The 17,827-nt window shown below is 39.1% G+C and overlaps 1 protein-coding gene across 1 annotated transcript; it reads left to right on the forward strand.

Moving 5' to 3' along the window:
• The first annotated feature begins 682 nt into the window (after nt 1-682).
• Nucleotides 683-16,525, forward strand: LOC130926651 (uncharacterized). Its single transcript, XM_057851676.1, has 18 exons — nt 683-946; nt 4,013-4,076; nt 4,234-4,331; nt 5,484-5,711; nt 5,800-5,883; nt 6,170-6,275; nt 6,349-6,478; nt 6,557-6,800; nt 9,662-9,818; nt 11,411-11,498; nt 11,566-11,628; nt 11,721-11,923; nt 12,953-13,087; nt 13,156-13,343; nt 13,441-13,589; nt 15,547-15,792; nt 15,867-16,029; nt 16,113-16,525. Exons 1-18 carry the CDS (start codon nt 683-685, stop codon nt 16,200-16,202), a joined length of 2,700 nt encoding a protein of 899 aa, XP_057707659.1. The 3' UTR covers nt 16,203-16,525.
• Nucleotides 16,526-17,827: the final 1,302 nt, after the last annotated feature.

Here is a 17,827-nt window from a genome sequence, read left to right on the forward strand (position 1 = left end):
ATTGAGAGTATGGCATACTCCCATTGTGATCATTCAACATGACAAAGCAGCGGACAAGAAGGGGTTATGGGGGGAAGAAGAAAAGAAAAACAAGAGAAGAAAGAAAAGAACAAGAAATACATTGAACGTCTACACGAACTATTAATATGTTGGTGCTATCGTCAGCTAGATGTCTTTCCGGTTGACACCATGTGGCGGGCCTGTTGACCAGGGAAAGAGGGGGATGGGGGAGTCTATAAGCTAAGAGATTGAAAGAGGTTGAGTGTAAACAAATCAGCTCTGTGATCTGGAACCCAGTAATCGTGTGAATCCCTTGTGAGTGTAAGCCCGTTGGTGTCTGACCCTACGCCGCCCCATTGCCACTCCCAGCACCGCGACCCCCCACCCGAGTGCGCCCTATCACATCCAGCCGGACGCGAGCCCCACCAAGCGCGTGACAGCCACGCAGACGAGCGGAGACGCCACGCGGGCGCCAACCCAGGGCCACGGCCCTCACCCAGCCAGCCCGGGTCGCTGCGGTCCAAAGAGGCAGACGGGACCAGAGACCGACCAAGGGGACGAAGGCGCAACCCCCCCAACCCACCCCCGGGCCAGGAGGGGTGCACGGTATGACACCAGGGGTACCGCCCTGGCAACCGGTACAAGGAGACGCGGCTCCGGCAGCGCCGACCCGGGGGAGACTATGGCCGCCGCATACACGACCCAGCCCCCACCCCGGCCGGCCAGGGAAGGGCCGCAGCCCCGGACCGGCACCCGCATGGCACCCCCACCCGCCCGCGAGACCAGGGCGCGCCCGACGGGATCCACGCACGACCAGACGCAACCAGACAAGCCCCAGCTGAAAATCCCGGGGCCAGGACCGGCGACGAGACGGCACAGGGCAGGACGCCAACAACCTCCACCTGTGAAGCTGACAGAAGAAGAGATTTATCAAACACCCTTAGATGTATGCCAAGGACCAGTGAAGTGTATTATTTAAGCATAGTTCCTTAATTGTTCTATGTCTATGTATGACAGGAATTTTCACGCAATGCAGGGAATTTTTCGAACAACCCCGAAAAATTTTTCGCTCGCCCGTAAATATCGATTTTTCTCCGATTAAAAAAAAAAAAAATTCAAAATGCATCTAGTCCTACAATTTTTTGACCGAATCACATAATTTGGACATCAAAAATTCCAGGACAGTGAGTGAGGGGCATTAAAGTTGTATGCAGAATTTGGAAAAAATTTACGGTTCCCGGAAATTTGCAAACTTTCCTATTCATTTTTAATGGGATGCAACGTTGGTTCATATTTCCCATTCACTACCAATGAAATTTACATTGCATTGATGCCATTGACGGCCATGTATGTCGAATCTATTGATGCCAATATACTTGGATTCCATTGACGCACATGTGTGTCGATGCCATTGACGGCCATGGACGTCCAAACTTCCCATTCATTTTCAATGGCAAAAAAACAATGTCCACAAAACAACAGGAAATTACCACATATCGATACGACCTGTCCCCCAAATGTCCCCGATTCCATTGACACATATGTAAGTTGATGCCATTGACGGCCATGGACGTCCAAATTTTCCATTCATTTCCAATGGCATTAACATTGCATTGAGGCCAATTTAGACAGATGCCATTGACGGCCATGTATGTCAATTCTACTGATGCCAATGTACTTGGATTCCATTGACTCATATGGATTTCGATTCCATTGACGGCCATGGACGTCCAAAATTCCCTTTCATTTCAATAGCATTTACCTTGTTTACTGCCATTGATGGCCTTGTTTGCCGATTCTATTAATGCCAATGTACATGGATTCCATTGACGCAAATGTAAGTCGATGCCAATGACAGCCATGGACGTCCACATTTGGCCACTAGGCCACGCCCCCCAAATGACCTGATATGACCAGGCCACGCCCCCAAATGTCCCCAAATGACCTGATATGACCTGGCCACGCCCCCCAAATGTCCCCAAATCAACAGGAAGTGACCTGATGTCTCCGAAATGTCGCCAAACCAACGTGGTCAGGGCTAAGATCTGTATCTCCACCCAGCAAAGAACCAGAGTAATTTCTTCAGAAAATTGCAGTTTCTAGTTTAAAATAATCTTGTAGCAGCATAGTGAAGTACTGATAAGCAAAATTGTAACACATCTTTATCTTGGCTGTATCTTATTACTACTAATAATAATTAATAATAATTTTGTCCTACTGAGGGTTACATAAGGTTTGGACTCTATCAACTGGAACGATTACACGAATAATTGGAGTAACCGGATTTAAAAAATTGATCGAGGAATTTTCTCCGCCTCGAGGAATCGTTTAATATTGCCAGCTCTAAGCATGACGTTGAATGAATTAATGAATGAATGCTTTATTTGGACATGAGAAAAAAATAAAAATAATAGACAAACAAAACAAACGAAAAACAAAATTTAAAAAAAAAAAAATTAAAAAAAAAAAAATCAGACAGACCCAATGATATTCTCGAGATAACTGAAACAATAGTTAAGACAATAATAATAATGATAATAATAAACAAGATAAGAATTTATTCATTGTGTCCAAAAAGGACGTTTTGCCCCGACTGCTTTTGCCCGGACTACTTTTACTGCGGCACAACGCGCTGACGTCACTTGTAGGGCTACAGCTATCGATTATTTTAGTAGTTGATTAATCGATGAACCAGTTAGTTCGAATAATCGAGTAATCGGATAAGGAACAAAAAAAAATTAAAATACCTGAGCTGAGCCTCAAACGGTATAATAATAAATAAATGAGGATCTAAGTACAACAAATAACAATTGGCTAACTTGCTTGCAAAATGCTAACGTTTTTGTTTTTCTTTACAATGCTCTTAACAAATGGTTCAAACACAAACTACCACAAAAATGGCTAAATATATCTACACTGCTGGCCAAAAGTATTGGCACCCCTGCAATTCTGTCAGATAATGCTCAATTTTCGAACCTGAATCTTGTCGAAAAGGGGTACACTTTGTTTTGTCGGAGATGTACAACAAAGATGATGATGATTTAGCAGAGACAGAAACAGCCAACAAACAAATTCTCTCTTTTGTGATGTTATATAACAGTCCTTCACTTCAACTATTGTTCTGCGAGTGCTCATCCCTGGAGGTAAAAGCCACAATTGAATTGTCAACTGTTCTATTTTCCTTTTATATTTAACATGTCACTCAGGATAACCAAAACACTTGATCTTGAGGATATTGTCTTTGTCTTGAGCCATTTGAAACATACAGCAACAGAGCTGTAGGCAAAAAAACACAGACTTATAAAATGTCTTTCGGCTGGAAATAACAGATGAACATACCAGAATGAACTTAATACAATGAAATTTTACATCACGTGACAATACCCTATTATGCACGTTACACAACACTGAGTACAACTTGTGACAAGCGCTTTAGAAAAAACAAAACATTTTTCACTTTCCACTCGAAAGGTAATTTGCAGTTGTACCACCGCATAACATCGTCAACAACACTTAAGCATCGGAATGTTGAATGACACAAGAGAATTTCCAGCTATATCTCTGTGACTATAAGACACACAATGTCAAGGTTTCCTGAAAACAGAGACAAGAGGAAGCCAACCAAACTACAACATACAGATTGAGCGAAGACGGTAAGAACACACCAACAATATTCCTGGAAAATACATTTATCTACGACTAGGCATTATCATCAAGCATTACTATGCATTTTATAATGGATTCTTACTCTATGCCTTTTATTATTTTGAGCAGGATGGAAGAAGTCAAATGTGAAATTCATTCCACTTCAATTGGCATCGACTTACTTGAAAAGTGAGAAAGAAATCAAAAAGGAATATTAAATAATACACATTTCTCCACTATAAAATGCAAGTTATTACAGTATGTACAAGGCTTTAATCCAGCTCTGGTATCCCTGGTACTGACATCTTCGCATTCAGCAGAACAATGTCTAGCAAGTGTGCAAATAAATACATCTTGTGTATTTCAGCTCTTGATGAGTGAGTGGCCTACCAAAATGTTCATTCTTACCCTGGCCGTGCTTGGCACTCTTGGTAAGATGTCAACACGATTTAAAGTTCTTTATATATTTTTAGTCATTATGTCAAACTGTCTTGCAAGCACATTAAATTTCGAATGGCAACCTTAACATTTGTCCCCCTCCAATCCCGAAACTACTAAAGTGGATTATGAATATGTTCCTATTTGCAGGTACTGCTACAATGAGCCAGACTTTTACCAACTATGGTGAGATAGAGATCACCACATGCCCTATCACGTACTATGGACAGGAATATGAAAAAGTAAATGTAAGTAACACTTAGTCACATGTAGAGGTGGGTAGTAACTCGTTACATTTACTCCGTTACATGAGTAACTTTTTTAGAAAAATGTAGTTCTAAAGAGTAGTTATACAACATCATACTTTTTACTTGAGTAGATTTGAAGAAACAATAGTCTTACTTCGCTACTTTGGGCCACACTAGAGTTGTTACATTCTTCCTCTTTTTTCTAAATATTAGATTTTACCTTATTTGTGCCAGAGATGCCAACAGAGGCTGTCTCAGTTTTACCAATGAGGCGTCGCACTAATACCCACATGTTCCATTATACAAATCAAACGTGACAATGTTTTTTTTTCCTCCATGATTGGGCGCGCATGCTCTTGGATGGGTGATGGGGTTTTGTTTTAGTTTTTTCACAAGGAAATTATTTTTAATTTCAGTCAAAATTTGTTCATAAAGGCGGCAGTTCATAAAGGGGGGAAAAAGCAATCAAAACAATTATAAAAGTGATTCAAAAAATTGTTTCAGCATCGTAATGTGGTTCCAAAAAACTAATGGTTGACATTGTTATCTCAATATGGAACCAGATAAAACGATTACGATTGCTTTAGTATTAAAGGGCGGGTAATGTTTCAAGTGTTGTTCTGGTCGGAATTTTACGATTTTTGTGTCATTTTTTTTTTTTTTTTTTGGCCTAATATGGTCATGTCAATGTCATTCTATCGACTTTGTTGACGAAAACAACACTGATTTAATGTAATTCGTTAAAAATGCAAAACGGCTATAATTTCAATATCCCATTTTGTTAATTCATTTTTTTTTTAATGAAAAAAATCTGATGTTTTCGTCAATGAAATTGTCTTGCACATAAAAACTGATTCGTATTTTATATTATTTAGTTAAATTGTTTGTTGTAAATGTGAGATGTATTCAAGAGTTGATAATGTACTATATCATCATGAAATATTTGCCACCCATCAAAAAGTTCCCACCCCCTTTTCACCATCCCATAAATATTTTTCTAGATCCGCCCCTGTTAATCGCAAGCACTTGTTATCACATTGTTAAAAGCATTTTTGCTCGCCTTTTCATTGAAAACGTGCTTCGTTAAAGCAGCATGAGCTGGTGTTTCTCAAATGCTGTATTGATTTTTTCATTTTCATTCTGTTATGTCAGGTTGCCTTCAACGACAGCAAGTTTTCACTTTGTTTCACTGGGGCATATGAATCTAGCAGCCAAAATGACTGCATAGTTGTATCTGGAGGAATGGCGGACAATGGCAACTGGTCTGTACTTACTCAAGAAATACCCACCGGCTCCGGCATCCACCAAATGGTACCAGGCCTGAAGCATAGTGGAAAATGTGTCAATGTTATACCTTTGAAAGACAATCAGGATTCTAAGGTGATTCTCCTTTTTAAGTTTACCTTATAAAACTCAATATACCGGTAATTGTATATTTATTTTGTTTTATTTCATTTCATATCGACAGATTCAACAAGTCGAACTCGGAAACTTTGGAAAACAAGCCATTTTGGCCATCAAGACATATCCTGGGTACACAAATCCTGATCTTGTAAGTAAACACGTTTAATCATTGGCTAATACGAATAATACAAAATCAATACTTTACTTACTTGATAGCATCTTGAGGCCAGTGAAATTTAAGCATCAAATTGAGAACACACCCACAAGTTTGTTGACTTCATCCCAGAAGAAATAGCATTTGGGAGGTTTCATATGACTTGATCAGAGGCTCATTTGGCTATACGTTCAAAACCAGTTTTTCCTCAGTCTTTGTTGAAACTGTATACAAGACCTGATTTATTCTGCTTCATGAAAGTCTGTGGTCTGTGCCACAGGTGGCAGATGTACAGGTAAATGGCCAAACAGTTTCCAAACATGTGTTTCCGACCAATGAAACAAGCATGGGAATAGTCAAGAACATCGGTGGATGCAGACTGGCAGGTATGCTCATGCAGTGGTCCCAACTTTATTGCTTTAAAATACCCTCACATGTACCTGATCCTCCCAAAATCAGGTTCTGTTTACATGAGCAATACCACTGTTAACGACCCAGCCATTTGCTCTACGGTGACATGCGATGTAAATGGAGTTGCCACAGCGGTCAATCAATGCCCCCCAATGCACCATTGCCAGGGTAATGGGAGGTAAATAAGAATCCCATTGATTTCCATTTTCTTCCCAGCTCCTTATAATGTTTGTGACACCTGTATCCCCTCCATCAGTTGTGTTTTTAACACAATGTGCACTCTGACCGGTTGCACCGTCATCAATTTTGTCGGCCGTGTTCACAACATCTCCGACCGCTGTGGATACACCGCACTGAGGTCTGAGGCTGTCCCAAATGTTCGCATCCATGCAGTTTTCCGGGAACGACTCCGTAAAGATGTTGGCTTATTAGACCACATTATTTTGCATCTGGACAGCCAAGATGTTCAGATTATCCTGTTGCAAGGAGGCAGAGTCAAGGTAAGTGGACATCGAGCTGTATATCATTGTAAATAGAGCTATTCTGGTGTTGGTTAGGGTTATTCTATTAGATTCTGAGTTGGCATTTGTTGTTAACAACGATCTCTTGGCTTCAAAGGGAAGTTCCGAATTTTTGACATTTGGCTTAATCTACTAGTATGCTGGGGTTTAATTAGTTGGTGGAGTTGATTTCAGAAAATTCTGTGCAGGTTCAGTTATTTGTTAATTTCAGGGGCTTTGGAGTGCCTAAGCTAGCGCGAGTCAATGGTCTCATATCAGCATGCCAATAAAACACAACATATGCCCACATGAGAATCACCGATGACCCATGAAATCAATAGTGTTGGCAATGTTTTCAGGATAAAGTTATTCATCCTTTAACACCGAACGTGTCGGCAGCGACGCGTTTACGCATATCGTCTTTGAAGCTTCGTCACGCTGTAATTACATCACCCACGTGCCGCTGGTTGGTCTCATTTGAAAGTGCGGAAGTTGATGTCCACACCAGTTTTTATTTGAAGTCAATCGGCCAAGAAAACGGGAGATAATGTCATTTGAGTTTTATAGTTTTATTGCACTCATAAATATGCATTAAAACGCTGCATGGACCATGTATCTATCTCCATATTTCCATCATTTCTTGTCCTTTTTCAAAACCGAAAGCAGCAAACAAGCCTACTTATCCCGAAAGCCGTTGTGATGTCATGAAGGACGAACCAAATGTGATCATTTTTAATAAATTTCCGAGCGAAGCGCCAACTATTGAAAGGGAGGCATGCGAAGCAAGCAACGGCCGGTTGGTTTGAGCGAGCGACTTTGAAACGTGCAGAATGAATTTAAAACTACATTTAGCGCAAGCTAATGCATTATTTCATTAACTCAAGGAAGAAGATGAGCCGTATTTGTCGTTGTTTTCTTGGGATGAGTCAGCGTTTCGGCGAGTAGAAGTGACAGCAACGCGTAAAGCCGCAAACGGCGAAAAGTAGGCTGTGTGACGTTGTGTGTGACGCAGCTCCGTGACCTGTTCAAGAAGAAGCTTTATTGCGTGCGCAAAAAAAAAAAACTTTATTGGGTCGCATGCCTGAAAAATTTGAATTGAACTGAACTACTTGTCAATACTTTTTGAAATACTTTTTTTCAATGTTATATATATTTTTTCTTCACTATAATCTTTTCAATTTTTATGTAGATGTGTGTTCGAGAAGCTTGATTGCATGTATGTATATACTTTTGATAAGGTGATGGGTACAACACATAACTTCACAAAGAGATACCCTCCAAACCCTTTTTGTGTTAGATGGTATATATAATTTTTTTTTCTCACTATTTTGCACAGTATATAACCTGTTTTGACCATAGTATGTATAAAGGCCAAAAACGCCTATGACCATACCTGCTGTTTGTGTTGAATTGTCAAACATAAAACTATTCAATCTTATTTTTTTCTATTGAATGTTTATCCTAACAAGTTGAATAAATATTATCAAGCTTCACAACGGTTGGTCGAGCATGTTTGGTTGTCAATGGGACATCAACATTACAAATTTTGAAAAAAGATTTTGGGATTTGTCTTTTTGGGTCCAAAATGTGGATTATAATTGGTCAGTGAAGAAAACAACAGTTTAGACATGAAGTTCAAGGTGTCCTAAAAAAAGGGACCCAACTTGGCCATTGTAAACATTTTTTTCTTTGAAATATAAAGGCAACATCAAATGCATGCAAATTCGGCCAAAATAGGCTTAGGTGTTAAAGGGTTAAAACTTACCATTGCATGTCAATAATTGTAGTTTGAACAGCAGCATTTGTAATCCAGCAGCTCTGCAGGGTACAGGCTGCAGAGCAGAGTGATATTTTTTCCACCGATGTATTTATGTTGTAGCCAGCAGCAAGTAACCAGTTTATTTTGTTCTCATTCTTCATCGGGAATTTGTGGAAACTTTCATTATGCGCGTTTCTTCTGTCTGTTTCCACCCGTAGTGCTGAAACGATTAATCGATTACCTCGAGTAATTGGATTAGAAAAAAGCTTCAAATAAAATTTTGCTGCTTCGAGTATTCGTTTGAGTGGCGTTGTAATGGTTTGTTTTGAAAGTGTTTGCGTTTTGCTTTATTGATTTGGGTGGATACACTGCCCTCTAGTGGCAACAATGAATATGACATAACTCATTTAACATGATTAGTTGATTTTTTTCCTTTATGCCAGAAAATTGTTTTACGTTGTTTTAATTAGTCATCTTCATCAGAGACTCTCTGATGAAGGCGGAAGTGTTTGCCGAAACAAGTCAGGTAATTAAAACAACCTAAAACAATTATCTGGGATAAAGCAAAAAAATCAACTAATCTATAAGTGTAGACAAAATGAACTCAGTACAATCGTTTAACATGGCTGAATCCAGCTGCAGAAGAGGCTTCCTCCTGGGGTGACAGCCATGCACACCAATTTGATGTAGAGTGCGGCGTATGATCTGAGCACTAACAGGCTGACCCCCCACCTCTTCAATCTCTGCAGCAATGTTGACAGCACTCCTGTAACAAGTCACATGACATTTTCGAGGGAAAATGACGAGCAGTACTCAATTTGGACATTTAGGGATGTACGTAGTTCCCATGCGGTGTACTCACTTTTGTTGCCGGTGTTTAGATATTAATGGCTATATTTTGAGTTATTTTGAGGGGAAAATAAATTAACTCTATTGTATAAGCTGCACACAGACTACTTTTCATTGTGTCAAAGTGTCATTTTGTCAGTGTTGTCCTATGAAAAGATATACTTAAATATCTGCAGAAATGCGAGGGCTGTACTCACTTTTGTGATACACTGTATGTCTGAACTACAGTATGTGCTCTTCTGATGTTTTTAAGATCAACGGCGAGGTGCTGGCAGTCTATGCTACACCAAAAGTGGTCCATGGTGTGGAAATTTCAAAGGTCCAGAATGGAGTGACTGCCAAAATATTAGCCTCCAACTATACACTTTCAGTCTTCTTTGATGGAAACACAGCACAGATTCACTTGATAGGTATGGACAGAAAACAGATTTAGGCCTTTTGGGGATTAAAATCATCATGATCTCATATGTGACAACTACAGAGCAACAAAAATGATTTTTTAGTTTCAACCCACCCAAGAAATAAAAAAGTAATGACACATAAAGAGGGGAGTACAGGAACGGGCAGAACTTCTGGTCGCTTAAGGTAAAAAAGAAAGAAAGAAAGAAAGAAAGAAGAAGAAATAAAAGCAAGATTAGGGAAAATGAGAGAAGGGACAGGGAAAAATGCAAACTCATGTCAACAACAACAAATCTCAATGACTGGACAGAAATCAAACAGCATTTGAGGTCTATACATTCCCTGACTAAAGTCTTGTCGCTTTTTGGCCTAATATGGTCATGTCAATGTCATTCTATCGTCATTGTTGACGAAAACAACACTAATTTAATGTAATTCGTTAAAAATGCAAAACGGCTATAATTTCAATATCCCATTTTGTTAATGAATTTTTTTTTAATGAAAAAAATCTGATGTTTTCGTCATCGAAATGGTCATGCACATAAAAACATCCATTTTGTAGAAACAATTGCTAATAACCTGACTTTTAATTATTCAATTGGTTTCAGAAATGGCTCATATGAAAGCTAAGACCCTCCCAAATGATGTTTGGGAGGGTCTTGATGAACCATAAAAAGGGACAAATTCTGCAGCAGGATGGTTCTCCATCGCATACTTCAATCTCTACCTCAAACTTCCTCAAGGAAAAGGAGATCAAGATCCTCCAGGACTGGCCAGCCCAGTTACCAGACATGAACATCATTGAGCATGTCCGGGGTAGCAGGAAAGAGGAAGCATGGAAGACGAAACCCAAGAATGTTGATGAACTCTGGGAGGCATGCAAGACTGCTTTCTTTGATGTTCCTGATGACTTCATCAATAAATTGTATGAATCCTTGCCGAAGCCCATGGAAGTCATACAAAATATTACATTTGGATCTCACAGCACCACTATTGGATTTGCTTATGTTATGTAACATATTTTTGTATTTGAAGTACATTTTTTGGTCAATTTTCACACTACTTTCTGTAGGCGACAAAACTTTTGTTTTGCCAAAATTTGACCTGTATGTCGTCATTAAATGATAAATCTTTTTTCATTGAAACAAATATATTTTTGTACATCAACATCATGAGCCATTTCTGAAACCAATTGAATAATTAAAAGTCAGGTTATTAGCAATTGTTTCTACAAAATGGATAAGTGAAAAGACTTGTCAAGGACTCTACAGAGCAACAAAAATGATTTTTTAGTTTCAACCCACCCAAAGAACATAAAAATGTAATGACACATAATCGGAGAGTACGGGACCGGGCAGAACTTCCGGTTGCTCAAGGTTTAAAAAAAAAAAAAAGAAAAGAAATATAAGCAAGATTAGGGAAAACAAGAGAAGAGACAGGAAAAAATGCAAACTCATGTCAACAACAACAGATCTCTGACTGGACAGAAATAAAACAGCATTTGAGGTCTATAGATGTAAACAAGTTTTCACAACTGGATAGAGTTATGTGTTTGTACCAGTGTGGTGCGCCCAACTAAAGCACTACCCTTTGATATCGACAGGCAAAAATGTCGCTGCTGTGCATGGACTATGTGGGAATTCCTCTTTGGATTTTAACCAAGAGAGAGTTGCTGATCACAGCATCGCAGGGTATGTCCACTACTACCTGAGCTGCTTCTGTACATTTTAAATGAATTGTTGTTAAATACCCGTATAGGTGTGAGATGCAATTTAAAGACGCTGATGATAGTATGATCAACTGTAAAGCTGCAACTGAATGGTAAACCAGATTTTTAGATAGAAATGTAGTCCTACACGTTCCACACCTGCCTGTTTTTACAGCCATTTTTACACCTTTTGAACTCACAACAGGTGCAATCTCATGTGGCAAGATCCATTCACTCAGTGCCACATGTACATCGATCCAGAGCCCTTTGTGTCAGCCTGCATCAGCAATTTGTGCCAGTATCCTGCTGTGGATGGTCTCAAATGCCAGTTATTGGAGGCCTACGCCCGAGCCTGCTACGACCAAAGCAATGTCAATGTTGACGGCTGGAGGTCGTCAGCTAAATGTGGTAAGTAGAGGTCCAAATAGATTTCTTGGCAGTCCTGTACCAGCCATATCAAATTCATACTTTTAGGATTATTTCCTACTAATTGAAGCAGCCCTATCCTATCAATTTGACCATATCAGTACTCCTTGTTTTAGCCAATTAAAAAAAAGGCTCCAAAGGCTGCCAAAATTCACTCCACTCATTTTACGCTGCCTTTTAGCTCTATATAGCCCTATAGGTAAAACGGCGCCATTACAGATTGAATGCGACAATGCGTGAGTGGATCGTGCAGCGCATGCGTTAATTGCGTTAAATATTTTAACGTGATAATTTTTTTTTTTAATTAATTACTGCCGTTAACGGGATAAATTTGATAACCCTACCTTAAGCCTAAACTAAAGACTCTTGATGAGTGTAACATATTATGTCTGTAATGTTAAATACAATTAGAAAACGATTTAATTCAAAAATATATATATATTAAAAAAAGGCATGTCCGATATTTTTTTGCCGATTCCGATACTTTGAAAATGACGTGATCGGACCCGATCGATCGGGATGCCGATCAATCGGGACATCTGTAGTTATCATCATTGTTGACGAAAACAACACTGAATAGAACGCTGTCTTTGTAGTAGCCGAGTAGTAGTACGTACTACGTACACTATCCAGCATGCTTGTGTATTGCCATTGTGCATGCCTTGTATGGAGACAAGGCGCAAGCGTAACAAATTTGGACCGAAAAGGTTGTTTTTGGATGGGAAAAACAAAATAAGATCCTCAGCGCCCCCTGCTGTGAGTGCAGCGTCCCCTGGTAAGCTGTAATAAAACCCTCTTAAATCAATATTGAGTTTTTTAAGGAAGATCACTTTAGTGATTACATTTTTACAAACAGATCTGCAACAGAAACGCCATTGTTCTACCCCATCAGCAGCCCCTCTAAGATAGACACCTAATGTCCACTTAAGTGGGTAGCAGGATTGTGTGATATAATCTTAAAAGTACGTATTGTGAGAACCAATTCATTAAACTCTTAAATGTACTTTATAGATGCTGGTCATCAAGCCCTCTGCCAAGACAAGTACTGTAGTGAACACGAGTACTGCGGTGAAGGCTATGACGGACAAACCCACTGCCTTTGTCGGGCTATTTTTGCCTCTGACTACAGAGCCACAGAAAAATTCGGTATGTCAATGACCACTTGTTAAAACTGTTTTAGAATTTTTGCTGACTATTGTAAAATCTGTGTTCAGGTGAGCCAATGGTTTGCAGCCATTCATCTGCGTTAGTCGACATGTACTGTTGCCTTCTAGAGGAGAAAGGTATAGACTACACAAAACTGCATCTTAATGATGAAAGCTGCAAAGGTGATGTAAATAAGGAAACCCACATGGTGAGATTCAACTTTAATCGGGACAACACTTGTGGTGCAATCATTAAGGTGTGTAGCCCTGTGGAAAATACAAGTTTGTCACTGTTTGATCAAGACCGCATAGCGATTATTGTATGTAAATTCTATAATGTATGTGACCCGATAGGCAAACACCACAAAAATAACCTACCAAAATGTCATTGCGACACCAAAGTTTTCCACTGTGGTGACCCGTTTCAACAAGTTGCTCATGGATTTTTCCTGTCATTTTGACCAACCAGACCTGGAGGGTCTGGCGATCAGAATGATAGACAGGTGAGTACCGTCATATTCAGACTACTGTATAAGACGTTACTTTTTTCCTTCATTTTGAATCCTGCAGCTGATAGTCCAGTGTGGCTTATTTGTTGATTCATTTGGGTTGATAGGTAATACTTTATTTGACAGCGGCATCATAAGATCGTCATAATTATGACATGAAACTATCATGGGCATTACTGAATGCTTATGACGGATGTCATTAATTGTCATCAGGCAAATTATGTCACTAACTCCATTTATGTCCAGCTTGGATCTTTTACATCCATTCAAAGGTGAGATAATTTGTCAGATATCACTATATGACATCTGTTATAAGTGAAGGAATCTGACCTCTTAGCCAGACTGTCAGAATCACGCCAGCTGAACCGCCGGAACCGCGCAAGCGCAGCTCTAACGACCCAGGCCGGTGGGACCCAACGACCCAGCCAAAAGGCCATACTTTCACCTTAGTCTTAATTCCTTGTACTGACTCCATTTTGAAAGCTGGCAAAAGGCTTCAAAGCACAAATTGACAATTATTTAGGTCGACAGCAATCAAGCGGCAAGGCAAAACAGAAACAGATTCAGGCGAGGAGGCAAACTCATTCTAAGGTCACCATATCACAGGTAAACAAAAGTTTCCAGAGAAAAATGACAACGATTAGTTTAGGGCTGCAACTACCGAACATTTTAGTAGTCGATTAATCGATGGACTAGTTAGTTCAAATAATCGAGTAATCGGATAAGTAACATGAAAAATTAAAATACCTGAGCTGAGCCTCAAATGGTATAGTTTTGTTTTTTTTGAATGAGGATCTGTGTACGACAAAAGAACAATCGGCTAACTTACATAGAAAAAGTCCGCTAGCTTAAATGCTATAAAAAACTAGTTGTTTTTTTTTTACAATGCTCTTAAATGGTTCAGAAACATATTCCTCACTCACACACTCACTTTTTTCATCATCTTCATCGTTGGTTTCAGGCTCAGAAGTAACGCAACGTGAGCTCCGCAGAACGCGTGTGGAACCTGACGCTGTTGTGGCCGTCACCGTCTGTCTCATCAAGATAGATTTTTTTGAATCCTTCTTTGACGATGGTTTCATTTTCTTTTCAAAACATTCATCCAGTGTCGTTTGCCTTTTTTTCCCCTGACCCTTCTCCACATTTTTCTCAAATTCTCACGCGTCTTCCCAAGATCCCTCCAACTTCCGTTTCCTGACTATTTTTCTACACTTCCTTTCTTGGCCCGAGATGAGTTCTTACAAAATGCGCTACTGCCCTCCAGTGGCCAGTTTTATTGCTTTAAAATGAGTTTTGAGCAGTGTGTATTGCAGTTTAGGTGCAAGAGAACCTAGAGATGACTCTTGTAAAAAAAAATTTTTAAAAACGTAAAAGACGTATAAATACGTTTTTGGGACACTGAAACAACTAAAAATAGAACGTATTTATGTTTTTGGGAGCAAATGTGTTAATGAAACAAGTGGAACAGTAACTGAAGAAATAATTAGCACAAAACATGAATTTTGATTGTTATTTACATCTGTAGTGCTGCAATGCATGCTAGGAGGCATGTTGGATGACAAGAGTATTGACAGCAGGTGGCAGCAGAGTTTGACTGTCTCCCCCAAGGGAGCAGTGATGGCCAAATGAAGCTTCCTGAAGCAATCATGGTGGTTCATTTGGTCTTATGACAGTCGTATGATGCCACTGTCAAATAAAGTGTAACCGGTTAATACATTTTGGTGTAAATATCCCATAATACAGTGAGGACAGCTGCGGCTTATAGTCCAGTGCGGCTTATCTATAATCAAATGCCGTTTTCATGCCAAATTTGAAGTGCGAAAATTTTTATTCTTATTTTTATAGTGCGAAAATTACAGTAGTTGATGTACAGTTCTCGGTATACCGTGAAAGAAACTGTGTATCAGACATGGATTACAGCTACCCTATTTTTTCTGCTTTTGCTTTGCAGCCCTGTGATTAAACACGTCACGTCAGGAGAATGGAATTATTCTTTAACCATGGCAGCATACACTGACCCTGAAAGAACACAACACATAGAGAGAAACAAAGAGGTCCGGTTAAACCAGAAGATCTGGGTGGAGGTCAAATCATTTGGGCTGGATGGAGGTGCTATTTCTCTGGTGACAGAATCCTGCTGGGCTACAAATCAGTCGGCTTCAGAGGGTAGCCTTCGATATGAACTTATCATTGAAGGGTAAGTCTCGCCGAGAAGGTTAACAGAAATCTTGACTTTGTCCTCTTTAAGTATGCTCTTCTGTTTCCGAGCAGATGTCCCAATACTGCAGACGGGACGATCAATATTGAAGGCAATGGAGAGGGAGCATCAAACTACTTTTCCTTTAACGCGTTCAAGTTCTCAGACAACAACAATGAAATGTTCCTACACTGCAGAGTAGAGTTGTGCGTTCAACAGGGAGACTCTTGCATCCGGGTAATCTTGAATTTCTCAATAACTCAATTAACGCAAGTAATACCAAAACATTAAAGCAGGCACTGATATAAACACTTTTTCAGAGGTGCAACTCATCACGAAGGAGACGAAGATCTGTGCCTACAACTGTTGGTGATGGTGATCCATCCATCATCACCATGGCTTGGGCCTGATAAGAGTGACTTTCACAACATCTTCAGTCCCACTGATACTAACCCATGATTCACTGTATAGCATCATTATCACAATTTCCCAACTCAAGCCATTTAAAGCAACAGTAGGTAACTTTTCAGTTTTGGTCGATTTTAGCGACGCCGGTGGACAAAAGTGTTAGTGTTTGAGGACCAGTGCACACCCGCACAGTGTCGCAGTGTTGTTTGGCAGGGTTCCCGCCACCCGCCTCAAAGTTAATTAGTGCCAGTGAAAGCGATACAGACCCCCTCAAGATATAATAGAGGTGTCATTGAACTTGTTGTCAGTTGACGTATCATCATAAATGTTATGGAAATAATGTATAAAGGTTGAAAAGTTACCTAGTGTTGCTTTAATTTTGTTCAACTGATCACTGTTTTAATTTGTGTACATATATATATATATATATATATATATATATATATATATATATAATATATGGCAGAAAACACAGACAAGGCTGAAAAAGCTGTTTCTGCTCTTGCACTCCTCTTTAAAATAAACTGCTGTATTTTTAAGCCAAAGTACTCTTGTGTTTGATAGAACAATTTGTCTATATGCTGCTATAGCAGATTCATGGTGCATTAGGCCCCAAACTATTTTTAATTTGTCCATTTTACCCCGGAAGCCCCCATTTACAGACGTCGCGCAACCGCTTTTGTTTCAACACGGCCAAAAAAAGAAGGTAAGTAATCATATTTATTATTCAAAATGTCGGTCATTTTTAGCTTAGAATCATTAATCAATGTATAATATTTTATTTAAAAAAAAAAAAAAAAAACGACTTAAAAAATATACTATAATATACTCGCATACTTTAAACTTTTAAACAAATGATGTCACAATGAAGAAAAATTGATGTCTGTAAATAAGTCACGGATATCTACCTCATACCTATCGCTTAATTGTATTTGTTTTTGTACTGTTTCATTTTCCTCGATATGTTAGATGATAAATAATCGATCCAAACAAAAAGATTAAAAGAAAACCAAAAAAGAAAAACAAAAAGGTTTAAAAGGGTAAATATATGAAAAAGAAAATCTCGACCACTCTTGATGTCAGTGATTTCTGCATCGCGACCCTTGTTATATGACCATGTTTCACCCACAAAATTCCCCCAAAATCCGGCTGTGCCGGATTTTAAGTTTTCCAATTTTGTATCACAAATGCATATCAGACAATTTTGAAATTTGGCCAAATTGTGGGTCTCAGAGTGGAACTTCAAGTCACCTGAGTGTTTTCCGCCATATATAGATAAATATATATATATATATATATATATATATATATATATATATATATATATATATATATATATATATATATATATATATAATATATATACAGTGCCTTGCAAAAGTATTCGGCCCCCTTGAATCTTGCAACCTTTCGCCACATTTCAGGCTTCAAACATAAAGATATGAAATTTAATTTTTTTGTCAAGAATCAACAACAAGTGGGACACAATCGTGAAGTGGAACAACATTTATTGGATAGTTTAAACTTTTTTAACAAATAAAAAACTGAAAAGTGGGGCGTGCAATATTATTCGGCCCCTTTACTTTCAGTGCAGCAAACTCACTCCAGAAGTTCAGTGAGGATCTCA

The sequence above is a fragment of the Corythoichthys intestinalis genome, chromosome 12, assembly GCF_030265065.1.
Source record: "Corythoichthys intestinalis isolate RoL2023-P3 chromosome 12, ASM3026506v1, whole genome shotgun sequence".
Lineage (NCBI taxonomy): Eukaryota > Metazoa > Chordata > Actinopteri > Syngnathiformes > Syngnathidae > Corythoichthys > Corythoichthys intestinalis.

Excerpts from the sequence above, each read along its gene's own strand:
- LOC130926651 (XM_057851676.1), top strand. The coding sequence starts at position 683 with ATGGCCGCCGCATACACGACCCAGCCCCCACCCCGGCCGGCCAGGGAA. Across the intron at positions 9,819-11,410 it reads AGCACAGATTCACTTGATAG|GCAAAAATGTCGCTGCTGTG; the intron begins GTATGGACAGAA and ends TGATATCGACAG. Across the intron at positions 13,088-13,155 it reads CAGAGCCACAGAAAAATTCG|GTGAGCCAATGGTTTGCAGC; the intron begins GTATGTCAATGA and ends ATCTGTGTTCAG.